Raw genomic sequence first — 25,328 nt, forward strand, 5'->3', positions numbered from 1 at the left:
TCTAGTGATGGGACGAGCGACACTGGTGCGTCAGCACTGCGCCGAGCGCTCAAGAGGAACTGTATCGTTTATAAGGTGTGTTTATACAGTGTGTTTATAAGGAAACAAACTATCAACAAGTCATGGATTTGTTGGATGGAGTTTTGCGTAATTATGGATCGTTTTAAGAAGTTTTCCCCCCTGTGTGGAATCATTTTGATCTTGTGACGCCAAACATGGTAAATCTTTTTCTCCTTTGAGCATTGTTTACTGTTGTATTCTATTTTTTTGCGGTGGCGCATTGCACTCACTTTATCAGTTTATCAAGTGAATGACCTGTGATACTTATGATAGTCAAAGAGCCTTACAGTTGCTTATTTTATCTCGTAATTACGAGATCCTGATCTCGAAATCATGAGATAGGGTGTCTATTTTTTTCAACAAGTGAATGCAATGCTCCTCCTTAGTTTTTACTCTGTTCTGGTAAGAGGTTTGAACTGTTTTCAGATAAATTAACTTTTTATGTTATTGTAGGTGAAGTGTCGGCTCTGAAAGAGTATTTTCTAAGGCTGGGGAGCTGGTGTCTAAGAGGAGAAATCGCCTTGGAGCAAAGACACTCCAAAAACTTTTGTTCCTCGATAAAAAATCATAAACGAATTACTTTTTTGTCTCTTATTTCATATGATTTAACCGTTGACAAAAATGTGTACATAACGGCTGATATGTAACTCAAATTTGCTATATTTTACATACCAACTCAATTTGGCATTTACACTTCTTCCTCTTTCGGCTTTTCCCGTCAGCGAGTCAACTTTCTCCATTTAGGAAGTCTGGAGTGGCAGAGAAGTATGTTAGACTGGTGCAGGACATGTATGCTAGCTGTGAGACACTGGTACGGTGTGCTGTAGGGGAAACAGAGAAGTTCAAGGTTGAGGTGGGACTCCATCAGGGATCAGCTCTGAGCCCCTTGTTCGAAATTACACAAACAAGGAATTTCTTTACCTGCAATGATTTTATAACTACTGCAGGGGTCACTATTGGGTGACCAAAACAGTATCAATACAGTGCCGAAAATTTGTTAAGAGTGTCAATAGCTCCTCGAGGTTTCACCGTCCCATCACTATATCCTTCCCCTAAACCATGATGTCAAACAATCTTTGTTTTCAGGTCATTTGTCAGTTGTTTTGAGGCTCCCATGTTGCCACTCTTCGGAGAAGATGCAAAGAGGAGAACAAAACAAATTTTGCGTTCCAATAATTAGTGCTAAAGGTATTCAAATCAATAAAACAACAAGGGTGCCCAAATTTATGCACCTGCCTACTTTTGTCTAAGTAATTATTGCTCACTCTCTGTTAATCCTATAAACTTCATTTCACTTCTCAAATATCACTGTGTTTGTCTGCTATATGATTAATAAAGGAAAATCCTTAAAATGATCAGGGGTGCCCAAACTTTTTCATACAACTGTATTTGTAACTTTGTCTCCTGAGTTCATTATTTACATCCAAATTAGAGATGTACTTATTTTCAACTTCAATTAATCCAGAGGTTCAATACTTGTCAGGTCATGAAAGCGCCCACGAGTCACAGCATCCACGTCTGATAATTATTCATTTTATTATTGCTGTTAACAGGCAAACTAAAATACGTAAATGTGGTTGAATGTATAATCAACTGAGAAAAGCTCTAATTCATTGTTAGGCTATTCAAAGTGACAAGACAGAAAAGGTTGTCTAACTATTAGCGCACAAGAATCTGTAAAGTCTAAACAACCTTTATGTTGGCATTAAGATAATACATACATGGAGCTGAAAAAACACAAAAAGACAAAGAAATATAAAAGAACACTGGAAACAGTCTGATTGCTGGAATTTATGGACATTTAAAGACCGGCAAATTGTGTCAAAGATGGCTAGAACGGAAAAAAAGGCAATATAAGTGACATCAAATGTGAAAGGTTTTTTATTGTATAAAATCTGCTTCCAATAGGAAGCAACTTGGTATCCTGATCAACCCGTTGATTTTAAATTGCTAGACAAATAACTACCAGGATTCATTTGCTAAAAACCTTTAATGTAAATGGTGGAGAGGAAAGTTTTAGTGCCTGCTAGATATATCATGAATGAGTATATCATTTTGGTTTCAGTGGGTACAAACAGCTTTAAACCTAACCGAGCTCCTCAAATAGCACAGTCTATATTGAAAACCATAATTAGCAATACAGTTTGAAAATCAACTAGTCAACTAAGGCCCTACGACCCAGTTCAGGTTGCATCTGTAGGCTGTACAGCATCAGGTGGTTTGTTCCCTCTCTCCCTGAAGAAGCTCCTCTGCTCAGTGATGGCCTTTTGTAGAAGGGCGATGTTTACACCATCAACACAGTTTAGTACACGTGCACGGACCACCACGTCGACGCCTGGAAGACATACGGATAAAAGAGACTAATATAGCATAATATACCGTGTACATATTGTTAATTTGTTTATCATATCTGCACCTGCTGGTCTTTTGCACTTCTGGTTAAATGGTAAACTGTTAAGTTTAACAACTGTAAACAATAAAGTTCAAACTAATCTTGTGTAATCCTCTTGGTGAGGAGAAAAGGGGGTCAGATGTATTTTGAGTCGGGTGGTGGCCGAAGTAGGGGACTGTGGCAATCCAACCCTCAGCTACAGAAGCAGGCTCACATCTCTTGAAATAGTCAAATCGAAACTACTGTTTCAGAGTTGTACTAAATTATTCAAGATTTTCAGGTCGTAAGAGACCAGAAAGTCCTTACCTACCCTCAGCACTGTCTATCTCACCCAGGACCATGTACTGGGCACCAACTATTGGATTGAAAGGCTCAACAAACAAGGTGTGGATAACAACATGGTGTTCTTCTGCAGCATGCTGTGTTGAGAGCGTAGCCTTGGACTCTTCTGGCTGATAGCGGGTGAGTCTAGAAAAATGAAACGTACGTTTAATGGATTACAGTCCATAGAGAGAGGACAGCATTTTTGGTTTTGCTGCCAGTGCATATTTTAAGTTTGGCTTTTTTTTTTTCACAAATACAAGAGGGACTAAAATAGACAGAGTATAATGCTTAAAAGTAACCTTAAATCCAACGTCTTTTTTTCGGAGTTCAAAATGTTTTGTTGCCTGCATAAATGGCTCTTTGAGGGGTAAAGATTGCCGACCCTTGGCCTCGACCATAGATGCAAACAAGTCAAAGGCAATTATCATGTCTGATTAACTATTAGAGTATACTGAAAAAAATGAAAAAACCTTATCAGCAAAATAAAAGTATGACTTAGTTATTATTCAAAATCATTACAGCTTTTAATATTTACTAACCCTAACAATAAAAATACAGCCAATTATTTTATTATCAAAATGTGAATTCACTCATGCCTTTTTGAAAGGGAGCCGCTGAGTAGAAACTTATGTTGTTGCTATAGGATTCAGTGGATTAAAAAGTACTAAGTGTTACATGCACAGTGACAAAATATTGTCCCTGAGCCGGTACCAAGCCTGGATAAAAAAGAATGATGCGTTAGGAAGGGCATCCAGCGTAAAACTTTTGCCAAAACCAAACATGCTAATCAACCATAATAACCAGATCACACTGGATCTGGTTGAGGCCTGGGTTAACAACTAACGCCAATTGTACCGATGACCTACAGGGAACCAATGGAAACTGGGCTACTGTAGGTCAAAGAAGGAAAGGAGGAAGGCCTGTTCGGAAGCAGAGAGAAGAGGAAAGGCAAGAGTCTAGGACTGAGAGTAGGGACTTTGAATATTGGGACTATGACAGCTAAAGGTAGAGAGTTGGTCGACATGATGCAGAGAAGGAAAGTGGATACACTGTGTGTCCAGGACACCAGTTCGAAAGGTAGTAAGGCTAGAAGCTTAGGAGCAGGCTTTAAGTTGTACTATCATGGTACTGACAAGAAGAGAAATGGAGTAGGAGTTATCTTGAAGGAGGAGTTTGTCGGGAATGTTCTGGAGGTGAAAAGAATGTCAGATAGACTTATGAGTCTGTACTTGGAAATTGAAGGTGTGATTTTCAATATTGTTCGTGGCTATTCCCCACAGGTGGGATGTGAGTTTGAGGAGAAGGAGAAGTTCTGTAAGGAGCTAGATGAAGCGATGCAGAATATCCCCGGAGATGAGGTAATTGGTGCAGACTTCAATGGGCATGTTGGTGCAGGCAATAGAGGGGATGAAGAAGCGATGGGCAGATTTGGTATACAGGATAGAAACGCAAAGGGACAGACGTTTTTTCAAAAAGGATGAAAATGGCTGTAGTGAATACTTTTTTCCAGGAAAGACAGGAACATAGGTTAACTTATAAGAGTGAAAGTAGGAGCACGCAGGTAGACTACATCTTGTATAGACGAGGTAACCTGAAAGAGATCAGTGACTGCAAAGTAGTTGTCGGTGAGAGTGTAGCCAGACAGGATAGCATGCTGGTTTGCAGGATGACTCTGGTGACAAGGAAGATCAAGAGGACAAAGGCAGAGCAGAGGACAAAGTGGTGGAAGGTGAAAAGGGAGGAGTGTTGTATGGTTTTCAGAGAGGAGTTGAGAAAGGCTCTGGGTGGTCAGAGAGAGGATCCAGATGATTGGACAAAAACAGCTAGTGTTATCAGGGAGACAGGTAGGAGAGTACTTGGTGTGTCATCTAGAAGGAAAGTGGATAAGGAGAATTGGTGGTGGAATGAGGAAGTGCAGGAGTGTATACAGAAAAAGTGATTACCAAAGAAGAAGTGGGAAACTGAGAGGACTGAAGAGAATAGACAGGAGTACAGGGAGATACAACTTACGGTAAAGATAGAGGTAGCGAAGGCAAAACAAAGGGCGCACAATGACTTGTATGCTCGGTTGAACAGTAAAGAGAGAGAATGATTTATAAAGGGTGGCGAAACAGAGAAACGATGGAAAGGATGTACAACAGGTCCAGGTGATTCAGGATAGAGGGAAATGTATTGACAAATGCAAGAAGAGTAATGGGAAGATAAAAGAGTACTTCGAAGAGCTCATGAATGTGGAAAATGAAAGAGAGGCAAGGGTAAAAGAGGTGACTATTGTAGACCACAAACTAGCAGAGATTAGTAAAAGTGAAGTGAGGAGGGCATTGAAGAGGATGAAGTGTGGAAAGGCAGTTGGTCCTGATGATATGGAAGTGTCTAGGAGAGGCAGCGGTAGAGTTTCTGACTAGTTTATTCAACAGGATCTTAGAGAGTGAGAAGATGCCTGAAGAATGGAGACGAAATGTGATGGTGCCCATTTTAATGAATAAGGGGGATGTGCAGAATTGCTATAGAGGGATAAAGTTGATGAGCCATACAATGAAGTTATGTGAAAGAGTAGTGGAAACTAGACTGAGAGCAGAAGTCAGCATTTGGGAACTGCAGTAAGGCTTCATGCGTAGGAGTACTACGGATGCATTATTTGCTTTGAGAAGGCCAGTGGGAGCTGCACTGTGTTTTTGTAGGCCTAGAAAAAGCATATGACAGGGTGCCAAGAGAGGAGCTCTGGTTTTGTTTGAGGAAATATGGAATAGCAGAGAAGTACAGTTTGTTAGACTGGTACAGGACATTTATGCTAAATGTGAGACAGTGCTGCGGTGTGTTGTAAGTATAACAGAGAAGTTCCAGGTGGAGGTGGGACTCCATCAGGGATCACCTCTGAGCCCCTTCTTGTTTGCAATAGTGAAGGACAGGCTGACAGATGAGGTTAGACAGGAATCTCCATGGACCATGATGTTTGCAGATGACATTGTAATCTGCAGTGAGAGCAGAGAACAGGTTGAGGAAAATCCAGAGAGGTGGAGGTATGCGCTGGAAAGGAGAGCAATGAAAGTTATTCACAGCAAGACAGAGTATATGTGTGTAAATGAGAGAAACTCGGGTGGAACGGTGAGGCTACAGCAAGTGAAGATCAAGAAGTTGGAGGAGAGTGTGGAAAAGAGGTGAAGAGGCTGGTCAAGCAGGTTGGGATGGGTGGAAAAAAGTGTCAGGGATACTATAAGGTAGAAGACAATCAGCCAGAATGACAGGGAGGGTGTACAAGACAGTGGTGAGATCAGCAATGCTGTTTGGACTAGAAACAGTTACAATGACAAAAAGACAGGAAGCAGAGCTAGAGGTCGCAGAGAATTCGCTGTGGCGACCCTGAAGGGAAAAGCCGAGAGGAGAAGAAGATGCACAGTGACAAAAAATGTTTCCCTGTACGACAACATTTTTACTTTACTGAATGAAACACAGATGGAGCTGAAATCACTCAGTTTAGAGAACCAATTTGAACTGATTGCGAAGCTCTTTTTAAATATCATTAACTGGGTTTATTTTTCAGCACAGCTCTTATTGTATTCACGGGGTGAGAACAAACGAAATCCACCTGCCAAAGGTTCTCACTGATTCTCCCTGCTCCACTTCACCGGACTTCATCTCCCAGGGAAAACGAAAAGCTGCAGCCGCAGGAAGCATTGATAAAAATATTTCCTCGATGAATTCACTCGATATTTGAGCATGGATGCATGGAAATCGTCTGGTGTTTGGTTGACTAGGTTTACTTCCTGGTTTGTCATGTGACTTCTATACTATTACGTGCCATTCGCCAAACGGTTAGTGGCAAAGATTCATTGCGGACCAACAACCAATCACCATGGGAGAAAGCCACTTGTAACCCGTCCTCTGCCTCTCAACCGGAGGTTGTGTTACTGGACAAGTCGTCAGATTGCCTGTCCAGAATCTTTGCTGAACACCCTTCAGGTGTAAAAAACATCTCGTTGGTTTGTGGCGTGATACCTAAACAATGAATCCCGACATTCTGAAAGAGCGGCAAAGTGCTACTTTCGACGTCGACAAACTTACCAACATTTTGGACGGGGGCCCAGAAAAGACCACAAGAAGGCGAGAAATCGGTAAGGTTTAACATTTCATGTCTTTTACAGCTTCACCTTAAAACGTACTTGCAGTTTAGTGTATTGACAATATCAAAACATAGCTGAAACAGTCGATGTTGGCTGAGGGTATCAATGTGGTTCGAAGCAAAACCAAACGATGCTTTAACAGGCTAGTGTTAGCATGCAGCTTCTACAGGGTCAACTGTCCCCCAAAAAGTATTCTAGTGGTAAAGCATTCAACCATAACATAAGTTTGGTAGGGCGGTCAACCTTTTTTTGTGTCGGTTCTCTCCTCACTAATGCATACATCTTCATTTTCGTGTTTCCCTGAAGCTAATTCTAATCTGAATATGGGGACATGACCCAGCCCTGGAGCAAGTTTACAAAGACATCTCTAAACACAACTGATTTTTGCTGCATAGGTACATTTGCTCTCCTCCACATGCAAACAAAGGAGTGTGGACATTTTGAAAGGACCAAGTGTTTGTAGAAACGTGTCAATAAATGAAGAACTAGTGTAGGGATTTGAAACTGAACTTCAAAACTAAAAAAAAAATCAATAGCCGATGTGCCTGCCTTTGATTTTATTTTAATTTTTGAAATTTCTTGCAATGAAACATACAGTTTTGTCAGGTGGTAAAAGACCACAATGGTTCAAGTTTATTATTTGGATGACTTGGCTCAGAGGGTTAGTGCAGTTGTTTTTGAACCAAACATTCCTGTTTCAATCCCGCACTCCATCAAGCCTCCAGGAGTGTTCAGCAAGACACACAACTTCTAACTGCCCCCCGGTACTGCTCATGATTCATCCGCAATGGGTTAAATATGGTGTCCGAATTTCACAGATGTTGTACTGTATTTATCACTGAATATGAACATACTAAAGGGCTTTCTTTCTTTCTTTTTCTAATCCTTATCCTTTGCTGTGATAAGGGGTTCAAATGTGAATGAGGTAAAATCTAATAAAACAAATGAATAAGGAAATCTTACTGAAGGATTTTCTTATGTCACCGTGGAGAAGTCAAAATTCCCATTTTTGTCTTAAATTCTTAATTTAAAGTCTTAAATTCCCATTTTTGGTTCATTTTTTTATACATACCTATTACGATTTTCCCAAACACTTTCCAATAGCTCCCAAACATACAAATCCTGTATGTTCAGACTTGGGTAAGGGCACCATTGTTGAAATGATATAAGCTTTGCTCGTTTACTGTCTTCTAATATTGAATCTTCTTTACTGTAGAATCAATTGTCCTCAGTGACCCAGCCTTTCAGGAAGAGGACCCCAACTTTCTTTCCCGCAGTGAGCGCTATGACCAGGCTGTTAGAAAGAGTGCCCAAATGATCCTGAAAATAAGAGAGTATGGCATTGCAGACCCAGAGGAGATCTACTGCTATAAGAGGTACGTATAGCACAACCCACATGGGAGACTAACATTTAACAGGTCTCCCTAGAGTCAAGCCACTCACATTTCCTGTACATGGTTATGAGACTAGGCTTGTTTGTTCAAGTACCTTTATGTTAAAAGTATTTGTTTTGCTGGCTCATTAATTCAGATCTGGAAACTGATTATGATATTGCAACATGATATGTTTGTTCAAGGGAGGAAGAGCAATGCGCCTTTCTTCTAGATAATGTCTAACTCAAAAGTCGTTGTTTGTTTAATAGGATCATAATTTATTAGAAGGTGTCTAAAAAGTATGAGATGAAGTGAAGAGACAACTGTGAAATCTCTTGTTATGATTTCACTTCTACTTGCTAATTTTTTGTCCAAAATTTAAGGAATGAAGCAGTTGTATTCACTAATTCATATTAAGCCATCATTTTACAAACAGCAACTTGACTAGCAGTATGGATTCATTTTTATAAGAGTGAGCAAATGCATACCTGTTACTAAACAGATGAAGTTTAGCAGAAGGTTAAGAACCGGGACAAAGGGCATTTCAGCTCACTGTAGCTGGTTTCAAAGTGGAATGGATCATTCATTAGTTTGATTCTGTCTCGGTGCAATGTCCAAGGGTTTCCGTTTTTAAAGGATCATACAGACTTCAGACAGCTATCATTATGTAGAAATGTCAAGTAGAGACTCTCCAAGTCCCAATTACAGCAAAATTTGCTTTATGGTCAAACTCTTGGTATGTAACTTCTGTCTGTCCCTCATATGGAAAATTAACTTCTATTTCATTGAGGCTCGCAATTACTCTTATTTGCCTCAAAAATATATGGGTTTGCTCTACTTTACAAACACCAAGTACATTGAAACAATTCTCTAGGCTGTAGAGATGCTGTCCTTCAAAATAAACCTACATCCACCTTGATTTTCTATTTTTCTGTCAGTCTTTTCTCACAAGTAGAGCTTTAACAGTTTTCGTTTGCCAACACTTTGACAGCTGCTTGAAAAAAAAAAGTTTATCATTCGTTGTCAAATCTTGCCTTGGCAATTGGACTTGGACCTTGAAACATTTCACCAAAATCTGAGACATTTCTTCAGTTATTGGGGTGAGGTGAAACATCTTCAAGGAGAGAAACTAAGTCTAGTGTCACGTTAAGATTTGGCTACAATTGACCATGACCTGAATGACTGAGAACCTTCACATAAATCATATTGACCGTATTAATATTAGTTGTACTGTTTTACATCCTGTTCTTTTATTAAGTATCACCAGCAATCGATTTCCCCAAAAGTCCTTGAAATAATGTAGAAATAAGCACTGATAATATGGAACCTCCTTAGCAAAACATGAATCCAATAGTCTTAGACTTTGCCGATTGAGGTCTTTAAGGGCTTCCATAACATTGCGATATCACTCACGCTAGTTTCACAACGCTTGAATAACACCAAGTCTGATCCACAGTTGTCTATCCTATACTTTCCCCTCATCCAGTACATTTCTAGGCATCCATCATGAAGCCCTGGGGCTACATTATGTCATGTTCCTCCCAACCCTGTACAGCCAGTGTGACTCCCAGCAGTCCAAGAAATGGTTACCCTTGGCTGAATCCTTCCAGGTCCTGGGCACATATGCCCAAACTGAGTTGGGTCACGGTCAGTCCTGGACTTAGCTGTTGATGTGCTGACATTATGGTTATTTTTTTTGTTATTTTTAGGTCTCTATATTAATCTTTAAAATTAGAAATTATGGCAGGTTGTATTCTAAGCTTATTTGTGTGATTAAAAACCAAACACATTTAAATAGAAAGAGGCATTTCTACCACAGACAGTGGGATTAATTATTTCTTGTAGAGGTTTGACAGATCGAAATAATCTTTCAGATTTGCATGTTGGCTAATGATTCACAAGTCATCTCTAGCAGGAGTTCGTACTAGTATTCATACTAATTATAGTCCTAGCTGTAACTGCACTTTGAACATTGGTGTGCCTTGTGGACCCCTAAGATTTCTAGAAACCTAAAAAGAAGTTAGCTGTCTGTGTCTCACCTCAACAAGAGAATATTCCCATCACTAGTAGTTTGTTCTGCTTTCCTTCTAACAACTCTCTCTCTCTTAATGTACTAATGATTCAGTAACTCCAATGACAAAAAGCGCTGGGTCTGCTTCTCTTCTCTGTTATTTTCTTTGGTACATACCTACATACTATACACAAACACATGCACTCTGTCAGCATACTTTTAACATCAGTCTTTAGTGTGTTTTGCTTTGCAGAGTGGTCAACAAACAGGACTCGAGCTATTTTGCGAGCATATCATGTGAACTTATCAACTGCTAGGCTAACTTTCTCTACCAGCAATTTCTTTAACAATTGCCTTGCTGTCAGTGCAGCAAGGCACTGACAGCTTAAATCATTATGTTTAAATCATAATAGACACCCACAGAATACTCCATTCTTACTTCTCATATTTATAGATAAGAAAAAATACAACAGATCAACAGGAAAACAGCTTCTTGTTTTAAAAATAATGTACAATATGCTTGTTAGTTGTTTTCTATCACTGAATGCAAATCTCAGCAGGTTCAGACTGAGTTGATTTGAGGAATTAGATGATTATCTGTCTTAGTTTATCGTTAGTCTCATCTTCAAGTCTGGATTCAGCATGACCTCTGATTATCTCAATTACATTTTCTAATACAAATGGGCATGTTACTCAAAAAGACAACTTGCTCTTTTTTTTGACTTTGTAAATGTGTGCTTAGTTGGCAGAATTTTTCATTTGTTTGTCTCATCTACTAGTTAACCTGAGTCAAACATAATTCTAGTCTGTGCCCAGTGCTCTGCAGAAAAATCTGGCAGCCTGTAATGAGGCTGAGTTGTAGCTTCTGAATGAATAACCCTTTGTAAACGGAGACGCTGAGAAATATGTTTTGAGGGAGAAAGTGGGCCAAGCAGCTATTGTTTGATGCTTCTTTGCGAGTAAGTATAGTGAATGTTGTTTGAATTTCACTGGTTCAAGACTACATCAAAAGTTGAGAATTTATGACCCAGACTTTGATATTAGACATTTTCTTCTATTCTGATTTTGGTAGCTTTGAGTTCAAGAATATGTTTTATGTAATCACCTAATGAGACCATCTTTCTCAATTTTCTGCCACAGTCTGTTTGCACTGACTTTGGAAATGATTCACCGACATCAACCATCTTTTTTCATTGTTTAATTAAAAGTAGAATCTGAATTAAATCGATGGATATGGAAATATTAATGAAGGCCCAATGAGCTACTTGAATTAAAGAAAAAGCCAGGCCTGAGTCTATTATCTGCCAGATAGCCAAAAAACAAACTGTGAACACAATGCATGCACATCCTGAGTACACATGAAATCTTAACTGAAATTTTCATCAAAACCGTTGTTTCAAAATGCACAATATTCTCACACTCTGGTGTAATTCATCTTTGTCCTTTCTATCCTTACAACTGAACGTATCCATCTGTCTTCCACTTCCTGCTCATCATTTTTTCAATCACTCCTAATGTCCAATACGTTTTCCCTCTTTCTTTATATGGCCACCTGGTTTTCTTCTCTATTCGCACCTGTCGTATGTGGCCTAGTTGTGTACACCCAGGTAGGCCAGACCCCTTGGACCTGCATCTTGGAATGTTCCTGCCCACACTGCTTAACCAGGCCACCCCAGACCAAATGGACCATTTCTTCATGCCTGCCTGGAATCTAGAGATCATCGGCACCTATGCTCAAACTGAGATGGGCCACGGTAAAATATCAGAGAGGAGTCCAAATTCCATTTCATGTTTTTGAGAGCCAGTGCTTTGAAGAAGAAACTTTTGATTCTTAGAACTATTTGATCACATATATTCTTGCCAGTGCCATTAAAAAAATGAAGTGCAATATCGGCAAACAAAATACTTGGCTTATACTTTCTTGAAAGTTTAAAGTCTGATCTGCGTTGTTTCTAAGGATCATCAAGGTCTGATTCCTCTAAAAGCAAGAAGAGGGAGCATTTCGGGTGTTGATCTCAGCTCAACACTGTTTTGCTTGGCTGTTTTGGTATCTGTACTTGCTCTCATAACACCACCTCAAGAGAACAGCAGCAAGTGACCGTCTATATCACACAGCACATAATTACTCCACAGCTAAGCATTCATGTACATTTGCGCACACGTACACTTTTCTAGAGAGATTTTACTAATAGAATTTCAGTTATTGCACATGTTTGTATGCGTTATTGCCCATATAGTTTCAGCTTTTCACACGTTTGTATGAGTTATTGCACATATAGTTTCAGTTACTCCACATGTTTCAACTTGTACCAATATTGGTAAAGTTTTTCTCTGACCAATCATTATAGATCAATGTGACATGCTGGGAATCTTGGTGAGGTGGTGCTTGAAAAAGTACCAGGTGGCAAATTCAAACAAACAGTACAGAGCCAAACAGACCTGACATGAATAGAGAAGCATCATAAATATAAATGCCCTATTGTATATGTATTCCTATTAAGTTCTCCCCTGTGAAGTTTATTGGCAGTCGTTGGTTTCAAGTCTAAAAGTGAACATATTTATTTTTTAGTTACTCTCATCATAACTCATCTAGAGTTAAAATGGCAATAGTTGACTTAGAACCCTTTGTGCCATTCAGCATACTGAAAAATATTTGATAAATTAACCCCAAACTCTTCTGCATTGATAATAATCTGTCTGCTGCCTGCTTTCACGGTGATATCTTAATCGATATGTGAGAATTTTCAATGTAACAAAGTAACTAACATTGCAAATGCAATCAAAGCCTCATTTCTTTGGTTTTCACTTGCAAATTGTTAAAATAGTGATCCAAAAGTGGTCTTGCATACTCATTGTTGGTTAAGATGCATGGTGCTTCTTTTAAAATGATTGGAATATTCAAATCAACATGAGGCAATCCTGGATTCCAGCTTGCATGTTGCTGATTTGCTCATAAACACATGCTCATATGAATTGGCTGCTGAGATTGAAACTGATAAGGAAACCTGCCATAATGAATTTGTTTACGTAGACCCATGTTCAGATTAAGGCGTGTTTATGACACACAGCAGGAAGTACATGTCTTTAAATCCTTATTTTATCGTTTTAGATCTGTCAAACATTTACAAGTTCTCAGCTTAGCTCCTATACGTTTTTAAAAGATCACCTTTTCGTGTATCAGGTACACTTAAACCAAGCAAATACAGTATAAAACAGCAACATGTTCATTATTTATGGACATTTCAATGTACAGATTGCTATCAAATCTAATTAAATTATAGTCTATATAAGACACTTTAACTCAGGGGCTTTCAACCTACTAAGCAGATCCCAGAACAACAGGAGGGGTGGTGCGGTTGAAACACAATATAAGCAACAACATGGTCAGACTTCAGAGTGAATTTAAAAACCCCTATGCTCAGAATACACCCAATGGAAAACAACAGAAATTTATGTTAAAACTTCCAAAACAAACCAAATGAAAAAAAACTGTTATTTCCATTGAACACATGAAACGCGATGGCGTTCCTTATATTTTCATCAGGTGTTTTTGTAAATGGTTATTTCAAAAAAGAATACCTCTTACATTTTTTAATGACAGCTGAATTTTATAATTCTCCTAAAGATCAGAATTAGTCTGCTGTTATACTGCATTTGTAAAGGTGTAATAACTGGTGTACCTGTTCAATATTAGATATACCAAATTGAACGTATTATCACCTGTATTTACCACTGGGATTTTTTTCCCCTCAGATATAAGTTTTTTTTAAATAATTGAGTGATAAAGTTTAATTATATTCTGAAAATGTCTAACAGATGGACTTGATGTTTTGCAGTCATCCCTGAATTTTAATTCATTTTTATTCCGCTGTTCATTCCTTATGCACACTGACATGTGTTTGTTGGGCTTTGATATGCTGCCCTTTTCCAGGTACGCACCTCAGAGGCCTAGAGACAACAGCTACATATGACCCAGACACTCAGGAATTTGTCCTGAACAGTCCGACAGTCAGTTCCATCAAATGGTGGCCTGGAGGACGTAAGTACATTTACAATACTAAGACTGATCAGAGTTATTTTGCAACCTTGAGTTCACAAAGAATGGAATTTCACTCTTAAAATTACGATTCTGGATTTCTTTGTGTCTTAAGTCTAACACGAATATCACCATATGTAGTCTGTATGTAAAGATATATTTCAAAGCTGAGATACACAATGCACTTTTATTCAGATGGAATAAAAGGGAAAAGTAAACATTTCATCTTCAAAAAACAGTTGGTTTACATTTGGAATATGCCATATTTGTATTTTTGTTTTTTGTTGTTTTTTTCCCCGTCTGTCTGTCTGGCTGGGCGTGCGTGTGTGGAAACTGACACAAGGCAGGGCATCGAAGGGAGTAGCTTACAGATATTTATTCACAGATAATGAGAATTTGAATTGATATGACTTGCCCAAAGGCCATTAAGATTTTAATATTAGACAGGATACTGATCAAATTATCACTCCGTTCCCCTTAGTTAGAAATATACCTTGCATTGTTAAAATGATCACTATTATAATTTATTTTGATATTTTGTTCAGCGTGCTCTCCTTTCATTTTCTTTGTAGCCTGAGAAAGCCTTATTTACCTGCAAAAAAAAAAAGAACACTTTTAACCTTCTCACTTTTTTTTCTTTGTAGTTGGGAAGACCTCAAACCACGCCATAGTCCTTGCCCAGCTTTACACTCAGGGAAACTGCCATGGTCTACATGCTTTCATTGTACCTATCCGGGACATGAGCACGCATGAGCCCCTTACAGGTAGCAGCTGTTTGTAATCTGTCTCTAGATGTGCTCTTTTTTTGGTACAGTCCTTATTTTGACTGATGTCGCTTGTCATAACTGGCGGGCTCTCTGTCTTTATCTTCTTTCCCCTTACCACTCTATTCGGACGCCATCTTCAAGGTATCGTGGTTGGGGATATTGGACCAAAGTTTGGCTTTAGTGAAGTTGACAATGGCTTCCTGAAAATGGACAATGTTCGAATACCACGAGAGAACATGCTCATGAAATATGCCAAGGTGATTTACTATGTTTTAAAGTTGATACTTTAAACTCTCTATTTTCCCTGAAGCCTACTACAGTCTTAAGTTTTTGTTTTTTTTTTGTTTTGTGCCTTAAATAACTGTAATCAACTTAATTGCCCAATTTCAAATTTCGAAGGGTATTTGATTGTTGTCAGGATTGATCTTGGCAGCTGAAGCTTCATTGGAAAATAACACAATCTTAGACACAAAATGAATGGAAGTCCCTTCACTCCTTATTTGATTAGATTCTTAACTTTCGGGCTATTAGTTCAAAAACATTTTTGAGATGGATCTCAAATCATCACAGTTCTTATGATGAGATTTTTTTGATAATACTTGTTACACGCGAGACTTTGTGTGTGCTTTTTCATCATAACAGTCAACAGATATATTTATCAGTCCATTATTAAACAGAATTGAACAGGACTCCGTATTATTCCCTTGATTGAAAATACAGTTCAGATTTTCAATTGACTTAAAAGACTCCAGTTACACAAGCATCTGTAAGAAATCAGTCTGTAACCAGAAGATACTAAATGTCAGTGAATATTGCTCTTTCCATGTGCTAAACAGCTCTGCATACAAAATTATTTGTTTCTTGCCACTAGGTGGAGCCAGATGGGAGCTATGTGAAGCCACCTAGTTCCAAGCTGACCTATGGCACCATGGTTTTTATCCGCTCCATGATTGTAGGCGAGTCAGCTCGGGCCCTTGCCAAGTCCTGTACCATTGCTATCCGCTACAGTGCCGTTCGCCACCAGTCTGAAATCCGACCAGGGTCAGTCCTTACAAATCTCATCTCACATCTGTCTGTCTGTCTGTCTGTCCGTCTGTCCGTCTGTCCGTCTGTCCGTCTGTCCGTCTGTCCGTCTGTCCGTCTGTCCGTCTGTCCGTCTGTCCGTCCGTCCGTCCGTCCGTCCGTCCGTCCTGTGTATATGTATATATACGTGTGTGTGTGTGATCAATGTATGATGAGAATTTTATATATATATATATATATGTATGTATATATATATATAGACATACATGTGTGTGTACTTTAATTTCCGGACAATAGATTGCACCTGAATATAAGCCGCACCAGCTAAAAATTACTGAATGAATATATCTGTACATATATGGGCTGCAACTTTTAATTACATACCAATAACATCCACAAATATGTACCGGAAATGCTTTTTTCGAACAGTACCTGTAACATGGCTGATGAAAAACAATTAAAAATAAATAACAAGCAAAAGTCCATCCATCCATTCTCTAGCCCCGCTTTGTCCTACTCCAGCTGTTCACTATCTTCAGTATATATGCATGTATATACATATTTATACATATGTATATATAAATACACACACATATATGCGTGTATATATATATATCAGTCTTTCTTCCTACATTTTTTTTTGTATGTGTTTTCTCAAATTATTGTGCTTTTTAGTTACAAAATATTTTCTTCCTTGGCAGAGAGCCTGAGCCCCAGATCCTCGACTACCAGACACAACAGTACAAACTGTTCCCGCTGCTTGCTACGGCCTACGCCTTCACATTTGTGGGGCAGTACATGAGCCAGACCTACCACCGAATCACAGGAGATATTAACCAGGGGGACTTTAGTGAAATGCCTGAGGTACTGAGTGAAGATTCTTTACATAAATTCTGTTTGGAAAGAAGCTGTTGACTGGGTGTGATGATTGTCTCATAATTTTTCTTGAATGACTGGATTAAAGGTTACGCTTAGAATTTGGCATGTTTATTCAACCTCTGTCCCATCTACGTGTAACAACAGAGAGCTAAAAACTTAATTCAATCAATAATTTTATCACTGGTTTGGATTATAGAGGCTTTAACTCCCACCTAGAAGAAGACAAACACCCAACGGACTGTCTCTCTTATTCTTTTCACTGGATTGTCTTCGTTGACTAAAAATTCGCTTCATCGACAAACCTAGCTTTTCTCTTTTACACTAGAAACTCTGGATCTTACTGAGGTGACCAGTTGATTATAATTTTTACCCTATATTTGGCCTGGAGGACGTTAACTCAACCCTCTTTGCCCTCCACTTTATAGCTTCACGCTCTGTCCGCTGGTTTGAAGGCCTTCACCACTTGGGTGGCTAATTCTGCCATTGAGGTGTGCCGCATGTCATGTGGAGGCCATGGCTACTCTCGCAGCAGTGCCTTACCAGACATTTATGTCGAGTTCACTCCTACCTGCACTTATGAGGGCGAGAACACAGTCATGATGTTGCAGACTGCGAGGTACGTCTCCACACTTAGGTGTATGCAACAGCTGCAAGGCCTCATCAAGGCAAAACTGACTGGCTGTCAAATTCCCAACAGCTTATCTTTACAATCACGTGCAGCTGGAAAGATTATATTGCTCTGTTTTGCTTTTACACATTGTTGGTACACATTGATATACACAAGTCGAGACTAAAAGGTTGAATCCACTGTAAGTAGGACCAAAAAACAATTACAGACATAACCACACTTTCTTGAGGCTCAACAGTATCACAGATGAAGATGATCCACACTCACCCCATAATAAAAATAAACAGTCTGGAATCTGTATTAGTTTAATGTAACTAGCACCCTAAGCTCAGCAAGACAGGTTTAGAAACCGGTTATGTTTTACAATTTCTACAGAAAAGACAATTAAATAATTCTCCAATAGGCCACAATCTCTTGTCCATCAAGTGCACAAACAAACTGAAGATGGATTCAAATATACTAAACTACAATATTTCCTTGGGTTATTGTCCCCTGCAACGAGGAGCTTATTATTATTACCTTCATTTCATACTGTTGAAAATAAAATACTTCAAAAATGTGTGTGTTAATGGTCACTGCTATTTTGACTGTACAGATACTTGGTGAAGAGCTACAGGCAGGCTAAAGCTGGCCGACAGCTTAGCGGGATTGTGTCATACCTGAATGAGGCAGCGTATGGGAGGGTCCAGCCTCAGCCTGTTGCTGCAAGACCAACGGTTGTGGACATTAATGACCTTTCAAGCCTCGTGGAGTTGTACAAACTACGAGCTGCCATGTAAGTGTCAGACGGCTTTTCTTCGTTGACGTGTATTGGCAGGCTTGGTAAATAATGCTTCATACTTTTTATTGTACGTATTGCTTTATTGCAAAGACTTTGTATTTAGGGTTAACTATCAGCTATTACAGGCCTTCCTTGACTTGGAGACTACAAAATGGTGCTGGTTTGTGGTACAATACGATTAAGAATTACCTCTCAGTACTTGGAAATTAGATATGGCCATCTGCTAAAAATTTAAAATCATAATTTTGACTTGATGCAAAAGAAGGAAGATAGTGGGCAATGGCTGACCATCTGTCTGCTTTTTTGTATTTTTTTAAGTCCCCAATGCAGATGAATGATGAATGCAGATGTTTTAACAGTGATAACAGTTTAACATTGATATTGGCCACTGTTTTAGCAGTGGCCAATATTAATAACCTTCATCCGAGGCCATCTGCATTAATCCGCTGTTCTGTGCTGTTGACCATTCTTATTCCTTTCACGTACCCTTCCACAAATACTATTTCACATGGCCACATTTCATCCGGCATCAGCTGTGTCCTCTGCACAAACAGTGGCCAAGCTAGTCCACACGTAGCATCTCGGTCTCAGACATCAGAGTGAGAGCAGGTGGATGTTAAATATATGACTTAGGGATAATTGTCAGCTTGTTCCTTTCAAATTGAGGGGACACTTGCAGCAACAACTGTGTAGTAGCCAAAAGCAAAAAAATAAAGTGTTCATGTCAAACAGGGGCTGGGGGGGCAAATGTCTTTTGTTTGTCCTTCTAATGTGTCTGTGTGTGTAGTTTGGTAGAGGTGGCTGCTAAGTGTATCCAGCAGGAATTGCATAACAGGAAGAGTCATCACGATGCCTGGAACAGCAGCGCTATTGATCTGGTTAGAGCCTCGGATGTGAGTTCAATTCCTCAAGTGTGTTAGTCCATTTTCAAAACATAACTTTACCCCTGAAACAAATTTGTAAACAGATTAATGATAATTGAGTCCAAACCCTGTATCAGTAACCTGATACTGGAAAAGGGCCCAAATGTCTTGATCTGAATATACAGTATGTCACTCACACCAAGAAGCTTAAATTTTTCGAATATAAATGTTCAAATTAACAATTATCATTTTCATAAGTATCATCCATTGCAGCCAGCTACTCGTTATACAGTACATAGAAATTGCTGTCACCATTCTATATGAAGCCAGAATCATAGGGTAATGTGAAATGTGGGATTTAGTATACAAAGATTTTCCACAGATGTATTCTAAAGTTTCAAGAGCTTGCAGTTTAGATTTTGCTTGGATTAGCGTTCAAATCCAAAGATCTAACCCGAGCCAACAAATATTAAATCATTCATAAATTTGTTCTCCTGATTTTACTGATTTTATTCAACATCCATGTTCCACCTGTTTGTCTACTCATAGGCCCACTGTCATTACGTTGTGGTGAAGCTCTTCACTGACAAGCTAGGAGAGATTACTGACACACCGATACACTCAGTGCTGTCAACTCTGGCTCTGCTCTACACACTTCATGGTATCACCAAGAATTCTGGAGATTTTCTACAGGTAAAGATTATAATAATAGAATTATATATGTTGAAGGTCGGATTTTTCTTTTCCCTCGTGGAGCTGTTTTGTACTATTTTGTTTTAAATTAACAACACACTGAATCTTTTTGTAAGACAATCAGCATCAGCTCATGTTAATTTGGGACATGAGAACGATGTGTCATGTGCTCGTAATCAAATTAGGCCGAAGCAATGGAGTATGAAATTATTTGTATTGGTCAGTTCTTATTTCGATTTGAAATTTGTGTCAATTATTTCTTTGCTCTCATTTTGGTAGTAAAAATGGTATTTACTGGTGAGATACTGACCATGAAATGCAGTGCTAGACTGAATGTTATTTGAGCTGTATGCTAACCAAAGGAGCCATTTTTGTTCTATAGCAATGATTCAGCCCAAATGTGTCATTTCTAACTTTATTGATGTAATTGTCATGTGAGTGATATCTTTTGGAAACACAAATATCACAATCATTTTAATGAAAATATACCAACAACTATAATCAGAATTTCAAACAAAGTAAACATAGCAATTCTTTGTCAAATACTTTTTCAATGAGATTTCAGCTAAGGCTCACATAAGCCTCTATGCCAGCTTTGAAACTAGGCTGAAACTTGTTTCCTCACTGCTTATGTTGCTGAATGTAGTCTAACAGCACATCTTGATCTTTATATTTCCTTTTTATTTGAGGCTGGACTACTGAATGCGGCCCAGATGCAACAGATTTCTGTTAGTATCAAGGACCTGTTGTCTCAGCTGAGGCCCAATGCCGTAGTGCTGGTAGATGCCTTCGATTTCAATGACAAGAAGCTGAAGTCTGTCTTGGGACGGTATGACGGGAATGTCTATGAGCACATGTTTGAATGGGCCCGCCGCTCACCACTTAACTCCACAGAGGTCAGTATAAGTCTTGTGAGACATAGACAACTTTAATTCCACGAGTTTTGTTACATGAGTAAGGCAACTCTTATTGTGACCTATAAACCGTGTAAAGGGGAACAGTCAAATTGAATGCTCGGAGAGCATCATCCTAACAAATAAATAAATAAACCAGACGTCAACTCAAATGTGCAGGCCATGCTGCATGCCAACTCCTCTGCATTTTCCTCAGAGGAATACAAAAAGGCCAGATATGACTTGTGCAGGTCCATCTCATGAGCCATAAGTCTGTACAGACTGGAGGGACATTTTGCTGCTGCAGATTCCTAGCGAATGTGGCACAGCCTGCAGCATATCACAGTGAAGCGTCACAATAGGGCCACAAACAGCTCAAGCTCACTACCAGGTGAGCTGAACAAGTTCAGTCTCCATGTCATCAGCGTAGTTGCGCTTGTCTCTGAAGAGGATAAACCTGCAAAAGGCAGCTGGCCCAGACAACATCTCCGGTCAGATACCTAGGGTCTGCTAATCAAAGCTGACGGACATTTTCAACTTGTCCCTCACTCAGACCCCTGTTCCCACCTGGTTTTGGGCCCCTACCCAAGAAGATCAGTCACTTTCCACAATAACTATTACCCGGTTGTATTCACCTCAACTGCAATGAAGAACATACATTAAAAGACCCATCCCAGACACCCTGGATCAACTTCAACTACAATATGCATATAGGAGGAACCAGTCCAGTGAGGACATTGTCAACATAGCCCTCACACACTAAGAGGGCAAAGACACCTATGTCAGAATGCTGTTTATTGACTACAGCTCGGCTTTCAACACAGTCACCACACATAGACTTGCTTAGAAGCTTCTCGTCCTTGGTCTGACACTTTACCTCTGGAACTGGGTGCTGAACTTTCTAACAGACACCAGTCAGACAGAGTTGGCACCAGAACTGTAAGCATGGGGACCTCCGAGGGTTGTGTGCTGAGCCCCTTGCTTTACACCCTCTTAACCAATGACTGCGTGGCATCCCATACCACCACCAACATCATAAAAGTATAAAATTTGTGTACAACACCACAGTCATTGCACTGATCACCTGTGGTGACCGGTATAATGGTCACAAAGGTGGCAGAACTCGTGGCCCTGTGTCAGGATAATAACCTCACCTTAAATACAGAGAACACCAAGGAGATGATTATTGTTAGTGAGTAGAAGAAGGAGCTGCGCACCCCAATTTACATTAAGGAGACACAAGTGGAGAGGGTGAAGTTCCTTTGCACACATATTGGCAAGGGTCTCACCTGGTCTTACAACACCAAGCAGCTCCTGAGAAAGTCAAAGCAGAGGCTGTACTTTTTAAGCAACTTTTACAGAAGCACAGAGGAGAGTATCATCACCTCTTCCATCACTGTGTGGCTTGGAATTTACTGGTTCAAAACAGGATGGCTCTCCAGAGGGTGATCAAAGCAACCCAGAAAGTCACTGGCCTTCCTGTCACTTTAAGACAATTCTATATCAAAGGTCATGAGGAGGGCCCACCACACCACAAAGAACATTTCAGACCCACAACACACCCTATTCACACTTCCGCCATCCGGACAGGATTCTGAAAACCCCAAAAAGTTATTTGCCACTGGCTGTCAGACCCCTGAACACCCCCCACACACACCCCCCCACACACACACACTACTAACCCCCAGTGCCTGCTAACAGAACACAAGAGCCATTTTACTCCCCCTCCTTAATTTATAATAGTTAGTATTTCCTTTCTTAGTTGGTATTTATACTTACTTAAATTATAACTGCTATAATTTACTTACTGCCTGTACTTTTTCTTTTTGGTACACCTCTGTAAGGTGTCTACCATACTGTTGTCACATGGTCTTGTGTTATTATCACTTATTGTTCCTATTCCTATCTGTCTGGTATAAAAGGGAGTGTGCAAAATTAGAATGTCATTGCATTGTCAGAATCACCATATTCTTACAATATATGTGACGAAAAAAATCTTGAATCGTGAATAAAAACACACTTTGTCAACCCTACCTTCCACTGTTGAAATGAGCAGGAAATAGGATTGTTAGGAGACTTCTATTTTTACCCTGAAATTGGACATTACAGTAGTTAATGATTGATTTTATGTTTTTTCCCCCCTCTTAGGTCCATGAGTCCTTCCACAAGTATCTGAAGCCCCTGCGGTCCAAACTGTGAGCTGACCTGTGAATCGTTAATCCTGGTGTTGATCGACCACTACGACATAAAAGGCACAAATTCGAAAACGTTGTGTGGTGCTTTTTACCGACCGTTTTCAGCTGAAGAAATTAAGCTTCTATTTTGATTCTGTCTTCATGGTATCAGCCTCTAAAGGATGTTTTATTCTGTAATGTCAAGTCCCCTCTCTAATATAACAGAGGGCATTAAGTAGATAACTGAAAAGCAGCTCAGATTGGGTCAACAACATTAATTGACCTTCAAACGTTACTTTAATGAATAGTGAATGCAACCCGAAAACAAGACAAAAAGAGAAGAAAATTCTTGAAGCATTTAGGAAACACAAATGACAAATGACACAGTTTTCCTAAAATTGTGTTGTCGGAAACAACAGTGATTTTGGAGGGGGCGTCCTATTACCTTAATCGATATATGCCAGTGGCATCAATGGATTGTGGTTAATGCAATAGCAGCTTACCCGTAATTTCTATCAGACAGGTTACAAAACAAATTACAGAAGTAGAAATAAAGACTCATCAAACGAAGATAAATGGATATTTAACCATAATATACTGTAACACTTTTTTTAGTTGTTGTGCAGTTGTACAACAATACACCTACAGACCAAAGTCAATTCTGCCAGTAGGAGGGATTTGTGCATGCACTTTTCCTTCAATTGTGCTGTCGTCGAATTAAATCATAGCAATTTTAAATAATACAATTCTAAAATATTACTTTGTTAATGTTCATAATGTACTATTTTTCAAATTGGTTTCAACAAGTGTAAAGACTATTATTGATCTGCAATGCAAAGCCACAATGGTCTCCAAGTTATGCCTGGATACCTCAGTCAGTATCATTGAATCAGCTTTTATTCTCTTTCAAATTTGACCCTTTTCTAAGTAATTAATACCTATTTTGTTTTGGAACGGAACTCATTCAAAGCTATCTGTTTCTGGGTATCTATCCCTTTGGCATAGACACCCCGAAACAAAGGGTATCTATCCCGTTGATAAGAGAGATGCAGGTACGTCTATAAAATATATGCAAGTTATTGCTTGAATAAAGTTTTTGCAGTCAGGTTTTCAGCTTCAGGTTCTGTCTGAAAGAATGACTAAAGCAATTAATGTTTTGAGGTTTTTGATTTTTGAGAAAGAGGGTATTACAGGACAAGTTATTATCTGTTATGTTATCCCTAGAAATTGTTTTACTGGACTCACCATTTTTAGTGACGCGTGTAAACAAACTGCTTTTCAGTGCTCTACAGAATGAGCTCACCTGAAGGTTGTCAAAAATCTACCAAACAATAATGAACCGTTCAATGGCCCTCACTTTAAGGATAATACCAGACTTTTTCTTCAGCGAACAACAAAGGTTGTTCATGCATTGCATTGAATGTGACAGATGTTTCCGCAAGAGAGTAAATTGCAAAGGAAACGTCAAATATATCCCTGATATCTTAGTCTGATAAAGGGATCTCATCCCATCTTACAATTGTTTTGTTTTTCAAACTGGTCAGTTTAATTAATACTGCTAAGTTCTACTGATTTACTCTTGACAACACAAATATGACTTACTTGTGCAAACCACAATCTTGTCTAGATTAAAGCTTCATAATTTTTGTTATAATTTCATGAAAACCTTTTAGAAGCATGTGTTAGAATTTAATCAACCAGACATGTTTTTTCAGAGATTGGTGATTTGTGTTGTTACTCTGTTCAGTTTATTCGATTAAACTTTCTGGTTTGTAGAGTGGAAGAGTTAAGGAATGTAAAAGACATGATACAATATATTTTTTATAAAGTACTATGACTGATAAACTTCAATGGTGATTTGTTAGATTATTATGTGCCTGAGAAAGTCACCATGGCCTTACGTGCCCATGAGCATGGAGATGATCGGGAGGAGGATGTGAAGAAATTGTCCTTTCAAAGTAATTAATTGAAAACATCATCTCATTGGGCTTACAACATTTTCAATATTTAAACATTTTTTGTATCAGTTAATTTCAGCTGTAAGAAATGGGATGATTGAAATGCTGGCTAATCATGATAAGTTTCTTTCATTTCTTGAATAGTAATAGTTTTTACAGAGTAAATGATTTGACATGTAAATTGTGTTAATAGCAATGAAATAATTAAGATGTATTTTGTTCATCTTTGTATATATGCTTTGTTAACAGCCTTTAACAATCCTACTAATTCAAGTCACACAAAAATTCTAGGTACATTGTTAAGAATGGTAACTGAAGATAATGCATGAGAGATGTACCGAATAAAGTGGAA

The 25,328-nt window shown here is 39.0% G+C and overlaps 2 protein-coding genes across 3 annotated transcripts; one reads left to right on the plus strand and one right to left on the minus strand.

The window, feature by feature from the left end:
* Positions 1-1,467: 1,467 nt before the first annotated feature.
* LOC147228128 (CST complex subunit TEN1-like) lies at positions 1,468-6,532 on the minus strand. The gene is made up of 3 exons (XM_086156365.1): positions 6,363-6,532; positions 2,763-2,920; positions 1,468-2,395 (listed from the first exon to the last, which is right to left on the minus strand). The coding sequence occupies exons 1-3, from the start codon at positions 6,449-6,451 to the stop codon at positions 2,244-2,246; spliced, it is 399 nt and encodes a 132-aa protein (XP_086012491.1). The 5' UTR covers positions 6,452-6,532; the 3' UTR covers positions 1,468-2,243.
* A 94-nt stretch (positions 6,533-6,626) lies between these two features.
* LOC147228129 (peroxisomal acyl-coenzyme A oxidase 1-like) lies at positions 6,627-25,328 on the plus strand. Of its 2 annotated transcripts, none has more exons than XM_086156800.1 (14): positions 6,627-6,888; positions 8,114-8,273; positions 9,757-9,917; positions 14,213-14,320; positions 14,962-15,081; positions 15,226-15,341; positions 15,956-16,125; positions 16,809-16,971; positions 17,412-17,602; positions 18,210-18,389; positions 19,183-19,288; positions 19,808-19,951; positions 20,641-20,847; positions 22,993-25,328. In XM_086156800.1, the coding sequence occupies exons 1-14, from the start codon at positions 6,780-6,782 to the stop codon at positions 23,041-23,043; spliced, it is 1,986 nt and encodes a 661-aa protein (XP_086012926.1). In that variant the 5' UTR covers positions 6,627-6,779; the 3' UTR covers positions 23,044-25,328. The 2 variants fall into 2 exon arrangements, with proteins under 2 accessions (XP_086012926.1, XP_086012925.1); XM_086156799.1 differs by lacking the exon at positions 9,757-9,917 and adding an exon at positions 11,875-12,035.

The sequence above is a fragment of the Fistularia commersonii genome, chromosome 12 (genome assembly GCF_037954325.1).
Source record: "Fistularia commersonii isolate RoL2024-O1a breed Wild chromosome 12, RoL_Fcom_v1.0, whole genome shotgun sequence".
NCBI lineage: Eukaryota > Metazoa > Chordata > Actinopteri > Syngnathiformes > Fistulariidae > Fistularia > Fistularia commersonii.